Here is a 20061-nt window from a genome sequence, read left to right as displayed (position 1 = left end):
GAGATCCTTAAAAAAAAAAAAAAAAAAAAGACACACCGAATTTTACTCAGCATACATTACTCAAATATTTCAAAAGGAAAATATGTCCAACGCTTTGTTTTGCAGGTTGTTTTCATCTTGCGAAAAAAATGAAATTTGAAGAAAACTCATCTGGATTTGAATCTCAGATCTTCTATTATACTAAACTGTTTGAGTCTAGGCAAGTTAACTTCACCTCTCTCAGCTTCAGTTAATTCATATGCAAAATTCGGATGATTGTTGTGATAATACCCTAAGAGTGCATCGAAGTTTCTCTAGAATCACTTTATTCCTAGATCCCTTAACATGGTTTAATTTTAAACCATTGTAAATGGTTTTAAATGGTTCTGGTAGGACCAACTGTGCTGGGAAGGTGTAGTTTGATGCACAGACTTCTACATAGTGTCCTTTACTTGCAAGGGCAGGAATGCAAACTGAGCTTGCTCTAGCCCCACCCGGGTTCTAGGAACCCTCTGAGTGGCGGTCGGGCCCTTCTCTTGCTTTCTCTGAACTACTCCAGAATTGGACAGGACCCACACACCCAAACACGAAGTCACCGCACGTGAGAGTTTTAAGGTTTTTCAGTTCAGTAAGCCAATAAACCGGTCCTTTTCTTCCCGCCCTTCCCTTATGTCCCCCAAGTTCTGCAGAGTCATACCTGCCAGTCTTTCACTGCCACACTCCCAGCTCCGACTCTAAGCTGGAGATCAGGTTACGGAGATCTCCCAGATCTGGGCGAAACCCCGACTCCCACTTCATACAGGGCTGGTTGGAAAATTACAGACTACAGGCTACTGCCCCACTGCGCGTGTGCGGAAGTAACTGCCCACCCAGAGATTCCCAAGTTCCCCCGCGGTGCAGGCTATTCATCGGGCACTACATTTCCCATAAGGCCCATGGAGCTTGTTTCCGGAATGCGTCACATGCTCCTGCCTCTTTAGGGGGAGATTCCTGGGTTAGTATCTCTGGGGCCGTTTGGAGAGACAGGGTCATTTATAAAAGGGAGGTGTATATATCCTTTTTGTTTAAAATGAAAGACATCAGCTTTTTTTTGGAAATTTTATTTTTTTATACAGTAGGTTATTACTTATCTATTTTATACATATTAGTGTGTATATGTCAATCCCAATCTCCCAATTCATCCCACCACCACTCCCCACCTCCCGCTTTCCCCCCTTGGTGTCCATACGTTTGTTCTCTACATCTCTGTCTCTATTTCTGCCATGCAAACTGGTTAATCTGTACCATTTTTCTAGGTTCCACATATATGTGTTAATACATGATATTTGTTCTTTGCTTTCTGACTTACTTCACTCTGTATGACAGTCTCTAGATCCATCCACGTCTCTACAAATGACCCAATTTCATTCCTTTTTTATGGCTGAGTAGTATTCCATTGTATATATGTACCACATCTTCTTTATCCATTCATCTGTTGATGGGCATTTAGGTTGCTTCCATGACCTGGCTATTGTAAACAGAGCTGCAATGAACATTGGGGTGCATGTGTCTTTTTGAATTATGGTTTTCTCAGGGTATATGCCCAGTAGTGGGATTGCCGGGTCATATGGTAATTCTATTTTTAGTTTTTTAAGGAACCTCTACACTGTTCTCCATAGTGGCTGTATCAATTTACATTCCCACCAACAGTGCAAGAGGGTTCCCTTTTCTCCACACCCTCTCCAGCATTTGTTGTCTTTAGATTTTCTGATGATGCCCATTCTAACTGGTGTGAGGTGATACCTCATTGTAGTTTTCATTTGCAGTTCTCTAATAATTAGTGATGTTGAGCAGCTTTTCATGTACCTCTTGGCCATCTGTATAGACACCAGAATTTTTAAATACTGGAAAATCTAAATCAGCAGTATGCTAAAGAGAATAATTTACCCTTAGTTCAGTTTCTTCTAGCCATACACTAGCTTAGGTCAGGGAGATGAAAAGAACCCAACAAAGTAGACTGAGATGGAATAATCCGTGAGGCAGGTGGAAAAGAAGGAGGGTTTGAATCTGCAAAATCAAGGGAAGAAAATGTTCCAAGAAGGAAGGAGTGATCCACTGCATTAAATGCTGCTGATAGGTCAGGTAGGATGTGAACTAATAATTGGCTAGTGGATTGAGCAGTGTGGGAGTTGTTGAAACATGCCCTTTTGGTGTAGTGATGGAAGTTTGATAAAGTCTGATAAGAGTTAGGTAAGGGTGGGATGAAACAATGGGAGAAAGCAAGTACATATAGACAACTCTTCAGTTTTGCTTTTTTAAGATGAATAGAAAAATAAAGCTGTCCTCTGCATATGGAATTGGAGTCCAGAATTTTTTTTTAAGATAGAAGAAATTAGTGTTTGTATCCTAATTAAAATGATACAGTGGAGAGGGGGAAATGGACAATACAGGAAAGATGACAGTTGCAGGAGGAAAGTCCTCGAGGAAAGAAGGGATGTAATCCAGTACATAATCGGGGGGAATCAGTTCTAAGCAAGAGTATGGACAATTTATTCATTGAAATAAAAGGGGAGGCATACAGGGAGGAGGAAGGGTAAGCTGGGACAAAGTGAGAGAGTGGCATGGACATATATACACTACCAAATGTAAAACAGATAGCTAGTGGGAAGCAGCTGCATAGCACAGGGAGATCAGCTTGATGCTCTGTGACCACCTAGAGGGGTGGGATAGGGAGGGTGGGAGGGAGACGCAAGAGGGAGGAGATATGGGGATATATGTATACATATAGCTGATTCACTTTGTTATACAGCAGAAACTAACACAGCACTGTAAAGCAATTATACTCCAATAAAGATGTTTAAAAAAGGGGGGTAGAGGCAGAGTCGATAGGTACAGATGCAGACAGGTGGACAGATGTGGTGGTGGGAGAATGAGGATGTCCTCACCTGACTGCTTCTATTTTCTCAGTGAAATAGGAAGCTCAAAGTGAAGATAGGGAGAAGGTATTAAAGGTTTGAGGAAAGAAAATACTGTATTACACTGATTCTAATACTTTTTCATATTTCAACATCTGTGAAATTGCTGTCTTACAAATGATGGCAAGCCATAGTTTAACTGACAGCATTTTTTTCTTTCTTAGTAATATGTAAAATAATGATGTATCTTATAATCAATGGCATCTAAGATCCTAATGTTATTTAGGAATGGTGAGAGTGAATGGATTACAGAAATGTAGTACTATTGCCTGGCATCATTAAGAGCCCGCTTGATATTAGTAGCCCTTAACTTTACTGGCATTTTCAATGTCATAAAGACATATTTTTATATCTAATCTTTAAAAAGTCCTTTCTTGACATGTAGCTCACTTGAGCAATTGCTCTATTTCCTAGCTTTCTTTCATAGAATAATTTTCTCTAAAGAGTTGTTTCTTGTTGCTGTCTAAATTTTCTCACTTCCAACTGTCTCCTCAGTCCATTCTAATTGGCTTCTTGACCATAACTACACTCCTAAAACTGCTCTTGTCAAGTTACCAATGAAATTTCAGTTGAAAAATTAAATGGACTTTCTTAGTCCTCATCATATTTGACCTCAACGGCATTTAAGAAAATTGAAATACTTCCTTATTTTGGCTTCTAGAACATCTCACAAAAGATCATTTCTCCCACCTCACTGACACTACTTCTTTATTTTCTTTACTGAATACTCTCCCTCTGTCCTGCCTCCAAATGTTGGAATATTCAAGTTTGGCCTTGGGCCTTTTCTTTCTGAAGTTTTCCTCAAATGGTCTCATTCAGTCTCATGGCTTTAAATACCATTTATTTGACGTTGACTGAGAAATCTATATCTCCAGCCCTCATCTCTCCCCTGAATTTCTGACCCCTAATTCCTTATGCCTACCTGAAATCTCCCCTTCGAGAGGCTTAAAAGCCACCTCCAACTTCACATGTTCAAATCAAATATTTAGGAGCCATCCTTGATTTCTCTTCTTCCTTTTTCCTGTCTTTCTCTCATAGTATATATGTTCTATGAGGGCATACATTTTATTCGTTTTTGTGATATTGTGATTTATAATAAGAAATATGTATTTGGCCTTCATCCCCAATTCTGGCTCAGAGCTCCTAAAACTCTTGGAATTCCCTAAGTGATGAGAATGATCATGGTGTCTTTTGTTATGTTAATGAAGTGACTTTTGGACTGCACCTAAGGATGGGGGCTGATTGCCAGGAAAACCAAATCACGTGATTAGAGGGTTGGAACTTTCAGTCCCATGCCTCCTAACCTCTGGGTAGGTGAGAGAGGCTGGAGGTTGAATCAATAACCAATGGCCAATGATTTAATCAATCATGGCTATGCAATGAATGATTTAATCAATCATGGCTATGTAATAAACCCCCAAAAAGATGGGGTTCAGAGAGCTTCTGGCTTGGTGAACATGTGGAGGTGTGGGGAGAGTGATGTGCCCAGAGAGGGCACAGAAGATCTGCACCCTTTTCCCATACTTTGCCTTATGCATCTCTTCCATATAGCTGTCCTTGAGTTATATCCTTTAATAATAAACTGGTAGTCTAGTAAGTAAAATGTTTCTCTGAGTTCTGTGAGCCACTCTAGTAAACTAATCAAACCCAAGGAGGGGGTTGTTGGAACCTCCAGTCTATAGGTGGTAGGTCAGAAGCACAGGTAGACAACCAAGACTTGCAATTGGCATCTGAAGTGGGGCCAGACAGGCAGTCTGAGAGGACTGAACCCTTAACGTGTGAGACCTGACATTATTGCCAGGTAGATAGTGGCAGAATTGAGTTGAACTATATGACACTCAGCTGATGTCTGAGAATTGCTTGGTGATGGGGAAAAAAAAATACACGTTGGAATTGGTGTGAGTAGGATTTTAGTTTTGTCTATGACTATATCTCCAGAGGCTGACACATAATAGGTGCTATATAAAGATTTTTGAATACTGAATAAATGTGAAACTGTCTATAGTTTCATGTCCATAAGTGCAACCTGTTTGGTTAGGGTCTTGAATCTATAGATCAATTTGGGGAAAATTGACATCTTAACAATATTGAGTTTTCCAATCCATGAGCATGGTATATCTCATCATTTATTTAAGTTTACTTTGATTTCTCTCAGCAGTGTTTTCTAGTTTTCAGTGTACAACTCTTACATATTTTTTGGTCAGATTTATCCCTAAATATTTCATAATTTTGATATTATAAATTGTATTTTTGAATTTCCATTACCAATTGTTTGTTGTGACTATGTAGAAATACCATTTATTTGTGAATGTCGATCTGTTAGCTTTTCAAAGTTTCCATGGGATTTCTTACATAGATAATCATGTTATCTGCAAATAAAAAGTTTTATTTCTTCCTCCTCAATCTGGATGCCTTTTATCAATTTTCCTTGACTTACTGCATTGGAAATAAGATATCCACCACTACAATGATGACTAGAAATGGTGACAGATGACATAACTGCCTTTTTTCTGAACTAAGGGGAAAAACATTGTCTTTCACCATTAAGTATAATGTTAACTGTAGGCTTCTTGTAGATGCCCTTCATGAGATTGAGGAAGTTCCCTTTTAGTTTTAGGTTTCCAAGAGTTTTTCTGAAGAACAGATGCTGTATTTTCTCAAAAAAATTTTTGTATCTATTGAGATTATCAGGTTTTTTTCATTTTTAGTATATTAATATGGTGAATTACATTGATACTTTTAATGTTAAACCAATCTTGCATTCCTGGCATAAACTTCATTTGGTCATGTCCTTTTTCTGTATTGTTGGATTCTGTTTGCTAAAATTTTGTTTAAAATCTTTGCATCTAGGTTCATAGGGTATACTGGTCTACCAGTAATATGTGGTCTGGGTATCAGAGTAATGCTGGCATCATTGAATGAGTAGGGACGTTTCCCTCCTCTTCCATTTTCTGGAAGTTTGTGTAGACTTTAGTATTATTTCTTCTTTAAATATTGGGTAGAATTCAGCAGTAAAGTCATCTGGACCTGGAGTTTTCTTTCTGGGAAGGTTTTAAACTACAAAGTCAATCTCTTTATTAGATATAGGGCTATTCGGGTTACAGATTTTCTTCTTGAGAGAGCTTTGGTAGTTTGTATCTTTCAAGGAATTTTTCTGTATCATCTAAGCTGTCAAATATATTGGCATAAAGTTGTTCATTATATTCTCTTATTATTCTTTTATTTTATTTATTTATTTATTTTTTGCGGTACGCGGGCCTCTCACTGTTGTGGCCTCTCCCATTGCGGAGCACAGGCTCCGGATGCGCAGGCTCAGCGGCCATGGCTCACGGGCCCAGCCACTCCACGGCATGTGGGATCTTCCCGAACCGGGGCACGAACCCGTGTTCCCTGCATCGGCAGGCGGACTCTCAACCACTGCGCCACCAGGGAAGCCCTAGAGTCTCAGTTTTGACCTATAGTAAATATCATTGATAAAACCAATATAAACAATATGTCTTTGGTATCGTCAATAATTTTTAAGCATGCAAAGGATCTGAGACCAAAATATTTGAGAATGTTGCTCAATGGAAAAAGAGATGAATGAAACAAAGGACTAGAAACAACTTACACTATCATCAACATTATCTTCATTATTATCAGCAGCAGCAGCAGTAGCAGCAGCGCCATCCATATACTGAATCATCGAATGATTCTGCTGTGCTGAGTACTGTCCTAAGCTCTTTGCATGCATCATCTCATTTAATCCTCATAATAACTCTATGAGGTGAGTATAATTACCATCACTCCATTTTTCATATTGGAAAACTGAGGCTCAGAAAAGGCTTAGAAACTTTCCCAAGGTCCCAAGCTAGTAAAGAATAGAGTCCAGGTCTGTCTAATTCCAGGGCATCACTTATGCTCTGGTCTTAGAGTAGGAGATGATGATGGGTACCTGTGGGGTTGAAGATAACACAAGCTTCCACTCACATATTCATTCTTTTGTAAATATTAATATCATATTTACTATTTTCATTTTTTATGACTTCCTGTTCCTGCTTCATTTTTCCTTATTTCTTTGAGCATATGTATTAGGTTTCTTTTAAATTCCTGCTCTGCTCATTCCACTACTTCAGAAATATGTTTATGTACGTACTTAAAGGATTGGAATAACATGCACACACAACTATTCTGGTGGTCCTCTTTGAAGGGTTGAGATTATGAAAAAATCCAGTTCAACCAACCTGGACAGTGTTTCATTTTATTTCATTATATAAAATGTAGAAACCCTGATTGAGAAAAAATAGGGAAGAGACTTAAAAGAAACTGAAGAATCTTCTTAGGAAAGCAATGATTGCTGAAGGATACCTTGCTCCAGCCATGATAAGCATCTGTCTTCTTGGCAATCTACGGCAAAGCTCCAGGGACAGTATAATCCCAGATCTCTCCCACTCACCCCCTGAGCCTTGGTCCTGGATTTGCGTGGTAAGAGGCTGAGGAAATATGAAAAGAACCAAAATAAGAACACTCTCCATGGAAGTCAAGCTCAGAGACTGGTCCTCTGTCACTCTGCTGAGTACATTAGGAGCAGGAAAGATCAAAGTTCCTGAAAGTCTATCTTCCGTTCATTTGGCTTTTTCGGCTTGCGGCTCTAGCACGGAGTTGGGCAACCCACCGCTCTTCCTCCACTCACAGATATCTGCATAGGTGCATGTCCGGCATTTCCAAGCCTCCTCCACATCAACACCTTGAGGCTCTCGGTGTCCCATCCAGTAGGCCATATAGTGCTGCACTTTGTTTCTCACCTCCGTCTCTTCAAAGGCCACTATCTCTGTACCCAGCACAGTGGCAGTCTCTTGGTGGATATACTCAATCTTCAGCATATCAATAACTGGGAGGTCAGACAGTGTTAGAGACAGGAAGACCAGCTCCATGAGGTCACCCAAGGACTTCACAGAGAAGCCTCCCTGCCGGGCATGTCTCAGCACTGAAGGTCCCAATGGCTTTTCTGGACACAATTTTGTGTGGTGGATTAGGCTAGCAGTGGTCACTTTCCCTTGTACCATGGCATCAAAGATATATTTGTACAGGCTGACCTGAAAACAGTCTTTTTTTCTCTGAGCGTCTGGAGGGAGCACAGGGTGCCTGCGTGTCTTGAGTTCAGCCAGTTCCAGTTCCCCCCTGGCTGTATAGTGCAGCTCATCAAGCACTCCAACAAGGAGCACACCCTCCACTTCTCCAAACACTGGAAACTCTCTGATGCGCCCTTCTGACTGCAGGGTAGGAATCATTGATAATATGTTCAGAAACTTAATTGCCCAAGCATCTTCTTTAGAGGTGATGGGGACAGTCACAAGATCATGAACTTCTAGTTCTCTAGCTAGGTGGATGCTGGCACCAGTGTCCAAAACAGATGACTTCTCAGGTGTCAAGAAACCAGGAAGCTCCTTCCCATATACCATTTGCTGTTCACACCAGTTCTGAGCAGACAGGTCAGTGACATACAAATATTTAAGATGGAATTGTTCCATAGGTGACAAGACATCCAATCCTCTTTTCCACTTTGGTAAGCTTATGAGCTTGCCATCCTTCCCAGGGAGTTCAGAAGAAGGGCCAGGCTTGTTATGTGAAGTACTTGACTCTTGTGTATCCTCCAGGTCCAGAAACTCTGAGTCACTCAAGTCTGAGAACCCTGAGGCCTCTGCTGACACCGTCTCCTCTTCCCTTGTCTCTGCCATGGCACAGCTCTGGATTGGGCAAAGGCCGTGCATATCATGTTAAAGAAATGCATTACCCAAATGAAAAATTTCTCAAAAGCACTTTCAAATTCCAATGAGGTAAAAAAGAATCACGACTAATTATTTATATACAGTCTTTAAAGATGCTTATTTATTTATGACCAATTAGTAATGCTATAGAGTTGTACTACGGGTACAATTTACAACAATAAGACTCATTGTATCGTCCATATATGAATACTTGGCAAAAATTTTTAAGGGCAAAATAAAACTTAAGTTTTATTACTGAATCTGGTACTAACATACCATATGTGACTTTAAGCAAATCACCTACTTTGTCCTCAGTTTCTTCTTTTAAAAGGAAATTTGAGGTTTGCCTTTTTTCCTTCAAAATTCTACTGACTTGGGACATTATTTCATTTTTTAAGTGAATGTAGATCACTGTAAATGTTGGAGCAATGTTTGCCAGTTTACCATGGACCACTTCTACAATTCTTTTGATACAAAGTCCTTGACTAGGAAAATAAATCTCAATAACAAACTGTTCCTTGAGAAAAATCAGCTCTACAATGACTGCTTTTAAATGTAGTTCTCAGAAACGTAGTGTGGCGAAATTCAAAGACTAACTACAGATAAATAGAAATAGATCTACTCATGAAGTAATAGCATGAAGTAATGAGAGAGGATATTCACAGCAACATGTGGAAATCAGTTGTTTTTTGTGTTTGAGATATATTAAGAAAATGACAAGAAGAAAAAGCTCTTGGTGGGTTTTACTTTACCTTTACTGACTGTGTAAATTCCTCCTAACACTATAGACATTGGTGTTTCCCACTAAGTTTATTTTCTCCCTCCACAAGAAATTAGCTTATTATGGAAAATATGTAAGTGAAAACTCTTAAAATATTACTGTATTTTGCTATAAATAATAGTGAATATTTATTGCACAGTTATTGCGTGCTAGACACTGAGCCAAGTGCTTCACACCCAATATCTCAGTACTCTACTGAGGGACAAATACTCTCCCTTTTTACAGCAAACAATTTCACAAGCACAGGAGACAGAATAGAACAATGAACACAATCTAGATAAATAACTGTTGACATGTTGCTGTGTTTGCTTCTTTCAGGTGTTTTTTTTTAGCCTATTTTAAAATAAATTACAGAAATCATCATGCTTCAAATACAAATGCTTCACATACATTTCCAAAGAAGCCTCCTACATTAACTACAATATTATCATATCTACCAAAATTAATAATTCCCTAATACTCCAGTCCATATTCAAATTTCCTCAGCTGCCCTAAAAAACATTTGGATAGCTTTTTGTTAAACCAGGAAACAAAGACCATACATTATGTTTGATTGTTTTGTCTCTCAAGTATTTTTAATCTTAAGAAACTAGGGAAGTTCCCTGGTGGCCAAGCGGTTAGGACTCCGGGCTTTCACTACCATGGGCCAGGTTCAATCCCTGGTCAGAAAAAAAGAAACTAGTAGGGGGGAGGGATAAATCAGGAGCTTGGGGTGAGCACATGTACACTACTATATATAAGATATTTAGATAACCAACAAGGACCTACTGTATAGCACAGGGAACTCTACCCAATATTCTGTGATAACCTATATGAAAAAAGAATCGAAAAAAGAATGAATATATGTATATGTATATGAATTACTTTACCGTACAACTGAAACTAACATAACATTGTAAATCAGCTATACTCCAATAAAGGGACTTCCCTGATGGTGCAGTGGTTAAGACTCCGTGCTCCCAATGTAGGGGGCCCGGGTTCAATCTCTGGTCAGGAAACTAGATCCCATATGCATGCTGCAGCTAAGAGTTTGTATGCCACAACTAAGGAGCGGGTGAGCCACAACTAAGGAGCCCACCTGCTGCAACTAAGACCTAGTGCAACCAAATAAATAAATGTAAAATAAAAAACTATACTCCAATAAAATTAAAATATGAAGAAAAAAAGAAACTAGGCAAATTATCTTGTGAAGATACTCTTTTTAAGCCTTCCTTCTTACTTCACATATCTAACCCTGCATACAAAAAACCCCCAAAAAACAAAACAAGGTATGAGCAGCCCACTAGTATTTTGACTTTGGGTGACAAGAAAATAACTTGACACAGAATGTAAGCTGATTGAGGTAAAAACTGTGAGCGAAGCTTCCTCCTTGCTACTCTAAGGAGCAATGAAAGAGCAGTATGTACCAACTCCCATGTTAAAAACTTAACAACTGATACCTTGAAAATGGTATTAGTATTAGTTATCATTGTACTTAACTAATTTTAAAATAGTCTAAATGTCCCTAATGAAGGAAAACACAGATAGCTGGAAAACAAGTTATTTGCAATGAACCAAAGTAATATAGTGCTAAGACTTCTGGGTATATCCTATAAAGTTATTGCTTTATAGGATATTTCAACAGTAATAAAACACAGAAGCTGCACGTTTACACAAGTGTCTTAAACTATAAATGTGCCTTAGATAATGATAGTTTGAAAATTAGTAATGTTGGACTTCGCTGGTGGCACAGTGGTTAAGAATCCGCCTGCCAATTCAGGGGACACGGGTTCGAGCCATGGTCCGGGAAGATCCCACATGCTGTGGAGCAACTAAGCCCGTAGGCCACAACTACTGAGCCTGCTCTCTAGAGCCCGCAAGCCACAACTACTGAGCCCACGCACCACAACTACTGAAGCCCGCACATCTAGAGCCCGTGCTCTGCAACAAGAGAAGCCACTGCAATGAGAAGCCCGTGCACCAAAACAAAGAGTAGCCCCCGCTCGCCACAACTAGAGAAAGCCCGTGTGCAGCAACGAAGACCCAAGACAGCCAAAAATAAATAAATATATTTATACAAAATGAGTAATGCTATTTGGACTATGAAGTCCCTGAAACTGGGAGAGAATCTTTACCCTCTACCAAGAAACAAAAGTTAAATGGCAATTAACACGTATACTTCGGGTTGCCCCCTACCCCCACCCCGCTGCAGGGGAGGGCACTAAATCCAAATCAACTGACCTTGAAAATAGTTTACTTCAAATATCCAGTCCTGGGCTATCCAATATGTAGCCACCAGTCACATGCAGCTATTTAAATTTAATTAAAATTAAATAAAATTAGACACATTTCAAGTGCTCAGTAGCTACATGTGGTTGGTGGGTACCACATTATAAGGCACAGATATAGAACACTTCCCTGTCACACAAAGTTCTATTGGACAGTACTGGTTTCAATTATTTCTTATGTATCTATTAACTCTCCAAAGAGAGCGTAAGCTCCTGAAATGCATGGACTTCCTACTTGTTTTACATACGACACTCAAAACAGGGTAGCTCTTAACAGGTAAGTGAAATGTTTGTAAAGAAGACACAAGGGACTTCCCTGGTGGCGCAGTGATGAAGAATCCCCCTGCCAATGCAAGGGACACGGGTTCGAGCCCTGGTCCAGGAAGATCCCACAGGCCGCAGAGCAACTAAGCCCGTGCGCCATAACTACTGAGCCTGTGCTCTAGAGCCCGCCAGCCACAACTACTGAGCTCACAGGCTGCATCTACTGAAGCCTGCGCACCTAGAGCCTGTGCTCTGCAACAAGAGAAGCCACTGCAATGAGAAGCCCACACACCGCAGCGAAGAGTAGACCCGCTCACCGCAATTAAAGCCTGCGCGCAGCAACAAGACCAAACACAGCCAAAAATAAATAAATAAATAAACTTAAATTTAAAAAAAAAAAGAAGAAGACACAAAAGGAGAGCATTCTTTGTGGAATTATTTACCTAAAAGGAAAAAACAATACACTGGGGATGGACAATTTAGACTCAATGTGTTGCCTGGACTTTCCTATGCAGAAAAAAATCCAGGCAAGGGCATGATGGCAGTGTGCACTTTGTCCCCAAATTCAGTTTGTATCTTTTTGACAGGAGATGATTTTACATGGTACATGGATCAACATCTTAGAATAAATATAAAGCTTAGAGTGTGCTTCAAAGGCATAATTTCATATGTAGTGTTTCTAAGCACAAGTTTGATTTTTAAATAAATGTAAGTAAAAAATTAAAAATATGAGACTAACAATACATGTTGTACATAGGTATGGTAGAAATAGGTGGTAAGTAAATGAGATATTTGGGAAACACCAGCATGTTGCCAAGAGTCTGGGGGTCCTAGAGATCTGGATTCTGAACCTGAGTAGGTCAATAGTATTTAGTATGCTACTTGCCTTATGAGTATTCTTGGGCAAGTTTGCAGTTTTCCTGAGGCTACTGACATCTTTAAAATTAGAGTACTCCTTCCAACCATACTCAGCTACCCAAACAACTGAGTGATGGCAAAGTACACACATTGGCACTCAACAAATGTGGATCTCCTTCTTCATCTCAAGGGAGAGATGAGATAGTACACCTATTCCCTCTGACAAATTAAATTTCAGGAGAGGAGAAACTTCTACTCACCTGGGACTTGGCTGATCTTCCTCCTCACAGGAAAGGTAAAATGCTGAAATGACAAGGCTGGGGGAGGAGGAAAGAGCTCTGAAAGACCAGGTCTGCAGTCGGAGAATCCAGATTAGCAACTCTGGGCCTTGCTAGAACAGAGACTTTTGGTCCTTTCTCACCTGACCAGTCCCTCACATTGCGGCGTTTCCTCCTTTCTGATTCACACTGCACAGACTGTTGCTCACCCCAGATCCTACGTAAAGCTTGCCTGGCTCCGAAGGCAAATTCTCCGTGACTTGTTCGTTTTGCCCATACCCTGGATGCCGTTACTTGATCCAATCCCCGCTCCCTGCAAGTAAAAGGGTCAGCAATAACGAAGGTCCCCCAGGAGCTCCGAGAGCAGTTTCCTCTTCCAGCCCCAACTTCGGCCCAGAAGCTCGGGCAGAGACCTCAGATCAGATGTTTTTCCCCTCTGATGGGTTCCTGCTGCGGAACTGCCTCTGCCTTCACGCTCAACATCCTGACTTGCTCGGTGCAGCCCGGCCTTGTGGGCTCCAAGAAAGCCTTCAGCGGAGACCTTCCCACCGGCCCCAAAACCACTGTCTCCCCGGGAATTCCATGCATGTCCGAAAGTTTACTGAGCACCTCCCTACAGTGTACTGGAGGAGCGAGCAAAGGATTGCTGGACTTGGGAAGGGGTCCCAGCCGACAGCAGGGTCTTCCAAGTTCGAAAGGTCCTGAACCCACAGGAGCAGACGCGATAAGCCGCTGCCCCGGAGCCGTTCCCACCCAGAAAGGGGGTTGGGGGGACGCGGCACCCGCGGAGACAGATCCCCTGCGTTCCAAAACGCAGCCCCTCAGCCCGCCACCGGCATTCGCCGGCCTTCCCCTAACCTGGGATATGCCTCGGAACCCCGGACTCCACCGGCTCCGCCGCGGCCTCGGAACGGCTCCCGGACCCTTTCCCCGGACACGCAAGTGCAAGACAGGCAGAGGACCTCTGGTTTCGCGCTTCGCACAAAAGCCTCCTGGACACCAGGCCCAGAATGCCCAGCGGCTGCCCAAGGTCCGCCCCCTCCCGGAGGCCTCAGCTGCGCCGCTTAGTCTTCGCGCGTCTGCGGCTCAGACGCGAATCATGCTAGCTGCGGGGCGGAGGAGGGTCCTGATGCTGTTCCGCCTCTGCGGAGGTCGTCCTTGTGGGTCGCTGGCTGTGCGTGTGGGTTCATTCGGGACGGAACTGCGCCGTCACCTGACCAAGAAGCTCCCACCCTGGCGGCTCCCGGCTACTGCCAAGCCAGTGTAGGGGAAAGGTCTAGGGCATGTCCCTTTCCGCGGTGCACTTGGCCTCTGCCCGTTAGCGCTGCGTCTGCGCTTTGCCACCTTGTACGCCTTTCTTTGCACCTCGCACCAACTTTCCCAGCTGAGAGAACAGCCACGAACTCACTTTTCGAAGATGCTGACGCTCGTCTCATCAATGTATTTCTTTTTTCTATTTGTTTGCTTTTTAAATAACCCTTTTATTGGGAAATATAACACAATTATATTCTGAAATAGAAAGGTGAGTATAATAATTATTGAACAGACATATCATGTAGAGCAAAAATAGTGTCCTGCCATTCCCAACTACACTCTCATGCCTCCTTCCTGAGAAAACCACTTGTCTGACTTTTATGACAATCATCGCTTTTTTTTTTTTAACAGTCATCACATATTTGGAAACGATTTGTGACAAAGGTGGCATCGCATAGCAATGGAGAAAAAGAGATGACCTTTTCAATGAAGGTTCTGAGACAATAGGGTATCCTTATGAAAAAAAATATATAAAATGAGACCCCTTGTCTCACTTCATCACAAATATCAATTCCAGGAGGATTAAAAACCTAAATACATTTTGGACTTCAGAATAGGGAAATATTTTTTTAAATCTATTTATTTATCTATTTACTTACTTATTTTTGGGTCCCGCAGCTTGCGGATCTTAGTTCCCACACTAGGGATTGAACCCCAGCACCAGCAGTGAAAGCGAGTCCTAACTACCGGACTGCCAGGGAATCCCCCGATTTCTTTTTAAAAAATACAAAAATGTTGGGAGTTCCCTGGTGGTCCAGTGCTTTCACTGCCCTCGCCTGGGTTCAATCGCTGGTCAGGGAACAAAGATTCCGCAAGCAGCACAGCACGGCCAAAAAAAAAAAGTTAAATAAAAAAGAAAATTACAAAGGAGATTTTGGGTCAGTTGGGGGAATTTAAATGCGACATATATTAGATAATAGTATCAATCAATTATCAATATCCTGAGTGTGAAAATGATTTTGTGGTTGTGTAGGAAAACGTCCTTGTTCTTGGAAATATGAAAGTTGAGGGGAATCTTACCCATCAAGTGAAATATGGGTGGGCATTGCTGTATTGAGGCTGGAGGTTTCTACCTCCTCCCAAGTATAACTTTCCTTCACCAGGACGCAATTCCCAATGCACAAAAGCCTCTCCTCAACCCTCTCACACATGGACCTGTTATCTTCAAACGGAGTTTGAGGGGGCAATGCTGATTGGTGGAGTGAAGCAGAAGCGATTCAGAAATGATCATGCTGTGGGGAAAAGAAATTTCCAAGATAGCAGGACGATGTTCCCCAAAGCTTTCATTCTCAAATTTCAGAAAATGTTACCCTTTCCCCAAAAGGCTATCATAAGAAGTCGGGGCATTTAAGGTCCATCTGTATACAAAAGCCTTTGATTTAGTTCCTCCACCTCCAGGGATATCTGTAATGTGGGAAATACTGTTAGACACAAATTGTCTGTTTTCCTCTTTCCATCTTACTTTACTTACTCTTTCAGAGGGTAGAATTTGTACCTCTAAATCACACTGATTACAGTCTTCCATTGAAGTGTTTATATGATAAAAGTGTTTATCTATATGAATGCTCTTGAGAGCTTCACTGTCCAACACAGTAGCCACTAGGTACGTGTGGCTCTTAAGCATTTGAAATGTGGCTAGTCCAAAATGACATCTGCTGTAACTATAAAATATTGTATTTTGAAGATTTAGTAAAAAAAAAAAAAAGTTAACTCACTAATAACTTTTATATTGATTACATGTTGAGATAGTAATATTTGGATATATTGTATCAAATGGAATATATTTTAAAAATTAATTTTACTTACTGCTTTTTATTGCATTAATGTGGCTGGTAGACATTTTTAAATTAATTATGTGGTTCGCATTCATGTTGTGGCTCACATTATATTTCTCTTGGACAGTGCTGCTCTTGAGCATCAGACCTAAGGGCAGGGAATTTATCCTGCTCAAGTTTGTGTTCCTTACAGGTGCTAGTACAATTATTGACATAATTTTTATATGCTTAAGAGAAACCCACTGACAATATTCTGTATTTGGGAATCTTCTCTTCCCAGTATTAAGGTCAGCCTCTCTTTAGCCAAACACCAGTTTCTGGTAATTGAAAAGGGCATTGCTTAGTTGGAGAAAGCCAGAAAAGGTAGCCCTAAGCTAGGAAGTTGGGGGAGCTGGGAATGAGTTAAGGATGTAAGACTGGGCTATGCTTCTGCTAAAAGAGGCAGCCTCAGATGTAGGACATTTGAACTCTTGAATCAATTAGGGTTTATTCATTTTTCAGTTTGAAAACCCAGGAGCTCTAGCTTCAGGTGAGGCTTGATCCAGATGTCAAACAGTGAGACCAGAACTGAGTTTTCTCTCTCCATTTCTTGGATCTATTTCCTCTGTGTTTTTGCATTTATAGGCAGTCTTTCTCCTCTTCCACTGCCAGTAGCTTCCAGGGCCACAGTCTTCCAGATTTGTGTCCAGTGGAAAAATAGGAAGTCCATTCCCTAATACCTCAAAGATAAGTCCAGAAATTGTCCAATTGGCCCTGATTACTCAAACTGGGGCTGTGTGCTTGTCTTAACCACAGTCTTCAAGAAAACAGAGCCTGAGGCAAGGATTCAATGATTTTTTTTTTAGGTGCAAACCCATGGTAGCAAGGGTAAGAAAAGAAGGAAGTGTAGCAAGCAACAGTGTGAAGCAAATTGAAGTTGAATAGCCCTGGCTATTGCTTCATGTTGAGCCATGGTCCTCCATAGTGATTCCAGAGTAATTTTATAAAATTAAAATCCCTTGCTATCACTCTCTAGTCAAAAATCCTGTAGGATAAGGCCTAGATATTTATTAAATTCAGCCAAGACTTCAATTGTTCATCCAAAACTTCATAGATTTTGTGTAGTATTTCCTGAAGATGTGACACAAACTAAATCTGGGAGGATGAGTAGGAGCTAACAAAGAAGCTAGGCAGAAGGAGGAAAAAATAGCGTAGTTGATCACCAGAAACCATGAAATAGCATGGAATACTTGGAGGACCATAATATGTTTATGGCTGGAGAGAGGTATGCTTGGGGGGAAATTTGGGAGCCACTACTAGAAAAATAGGCAGTGCTCTATACCAAGTATTCTATTAAGGAATCTGACATTTAGCTTCAAGTTATAAGAAACCATTGAGGGATTTCAAGCAATAATTTGATTAGTTATATGTTTTAGTGTGACCACTCTAGCAGCAGTGGGGACGACAGAGAGATGAGTCCAGATTAGATATATAAAAATATTTAGGAATCTATTTAAGCAGTTAGGAAATGCTAAGAGCCTGATTAAAGTACTGACAATGGGAATAGAGCAGAGGATATAAACTGAAGAGATCCTGAACAGAATGTATAGGACCTGGTGACTGATTGGGAAAGGTGATGGATGAGAGGGAGAAGTTTAAACTGGAGAATTGGATGAGTGGTGATACCACTTCCTGGATTAAGGAATACAGATTTTATTGAAAAAATTGAGTTGAGTTTTGGACACACTTTGAGGTGACTATGAGTTACCCAAGTGGAGATATCCAGTGGGATATTGAACATAATGTTTTCTCCTGGAACTCAGGAGAGATTTGTAAGATATAGATGTAGATGTAAGAGGCGTTCGGATGTTAACAAGATCAGACAAAATGTCTAGCTTGAGAAGAGAATTATGCCTAAGGACACAGTTCTGGGGAAGAACATTCACATAACCAACAGAAGGAGAAGTTCCTGCGGGATAAATCGAATGAATGAATAAGCACTGATAAAAGGCAAAGCCAGTGGGTAGGCTCTGAAGCATAATTTATGAAAGACTTCCTTGGGGCAATAGATCTGAGAAGTAAAAGTCTTACAATGGCAAAAAGCAGCTATGTTCAGCCATTAAGGGCAAGTGTTTGGAAAGCCAGGCTAACAAACTTAGAGGAAAAAATGCTCAAAAATATGACTTAGGTGAAAAGATGTGAGTAATTAAAAAAGGGGAGTCTCCATTTCTTCATCTATAAAGAGAGAAGTTTCAATTAGGTGAGTTCCTAGATCCTTTCCAGTTCTAAAGTTCTGATCTGATGAGCCAGCATTGAAGAGTGAGTAGGATATGGAATGCTATGAACAGTAACCCTTTCTTCTGCTCTCCTGCCCCTCCAGCACCTCCCCCTCCCCTTCCCCGGCCCCATTCACCACCACATCATCCACATGGTTCCCACAGAAGCTGAGATCTCTGCCTACAGTTGACTTGTTTAGTGGTGGGCACCTGACCTAGCTGGGCCAGTAAGAGAGCTTCCCCATGATTTTGAGATAAGAAGTGAGAAAGAGAAGACAGTTTTTCTCTGAGTGATGGAAACCGAATATATGTAAAATCTAAAGCTGATGGTAACCGTGATTTGCAATGAGGTGTTGAAAACAAAAAAGAAAAGCCAGAATGAAGAAAACACAGGAAGCAGAGGTCGGAGATGGAGAGAAAACTGCCTGGGTTTTCCAAAGCATTTCAGATCCTGGCCTCAGTCCACTGTTATAATGTATCGCTGCCCTGAATTCCATGAGATACCCCAATATCCCTCTATTAACACCTCTCTTTGAGACTTAACTAACCTCAGTTGATTTCTGTTACGTGTAACTTAAAGATTCTCAACTAATATATTTGAGTGTAGTCAGAGCCCATAGGGGAAGGAGATAAGTAAATGGAAGAGGAAGCTGTAAGGTACAACTAGATGTAATGAAGGATCTTAAGTGCCAGGTTTTGGTTTATAACTGAGTAGTGGCTGTGGGGATGAAGATGAGGGGAAATCCATCAACATTTCACAGAATCACTAAAACTTTACCAGAATGAAAAATGAACATATACAAAATTACTGTGGTCCTGACCTTGGCAGTCAGCTTTCACACATAATAAGCAATGTCAACTAATTAATTAATGCTCTCTTCATTAATTAATGTTTATTAATTAGAAAGTCGTGTCCTACCTCGTTTCTGTCTCCTTCCACATGTGAACTGTAACTCGCTAACACAGCCATCCTGTAAAATGCTACGTATGGTCAGTTAATCAGCTGTGGTGTATCCTGCTATATTAAGTACCCTGACTCCATTGTCAGTTTTCCTCCATTCCAAAGGGGTTGCAGCCAAGATTATACTTGCTAAGGCAGGTGGATCAGTCTCTTTAAAGGAACTCTAATTCGTCAAACAGTTCCAGACTCAGAAGTCAGGGGCTGTAACAGTTGGTGGAGAGATGTCTTCTCCTTTTCCAGCTGAGACTTTGGTTGGTCTATTTGATAACATGCAGATTTCTCTCTGGCTCCAGGGATGGCACGTGCCGCTCTTTATGGGGATGCAGCTCGGCTGGTACTTCTAGGCTATGTTATTGAGAGAAGCTGATACTTCTTTAATGGATGATGGGGCTGTTGGCTCAGGAGATGCTTCAGCACCAGATATGGTTCCCACAGTTCTGTATCTTGCTGGTGGGAAAATAAATTGATCCAACCTCTATGAAGGTCAGTTTGGCAGTATCCATCATACAAATGTGCATACCCTTTAGCACAGAAATTCCTGTTCTAGGAATTTACCCTATGCATGTACTTACATTGTGAGAAATAAAAATGCATGACTATTCATTGCAATATCATATAAATAAAAGAT

The 20061-nt window shown here is 41.0% G+C and overlaps 1 protein-coding gene across 1 annotated transcript; it reads right to left on the bottom strand.

The window, feature by feature from the left end:
• Positions 1 to 7537: 7537 nt before the first annotated feature.
• EXO5 (exonuclease 5) lies at positions 7538 to 8650 on the bottom strand. Its single transcript, XM_065897066.1, has one exon. The coding sequence runs from the start codon at positions 8648 to 8650 to the stop codon at positions 7538 to 7540; it is 1113 nt and encodes a 370-aa protein (XP_065753138.1).
• Positions 8651 to 20061: the final 11411 nt, after the last annotated feature.

Source organism: Phocoena phocoena, chromosome 1 (genome assembly GCF_963924675.1).
Source record: "Phocoena phocoena chromosome 1, mPhoPho1.1, whole genome shotgun sequence".
Classification (NCBI taxonomy): Eukaryota; Metazoa; Chordata; class Mammalia; order Artiodactyla; family Phocoenidae; genus Phocoena; species Phocoena phocoena.
Note: the sequence above shows the minus strand (reverse complement) of the source record. Positions and strands in the feature narration are given on the sequence as shown.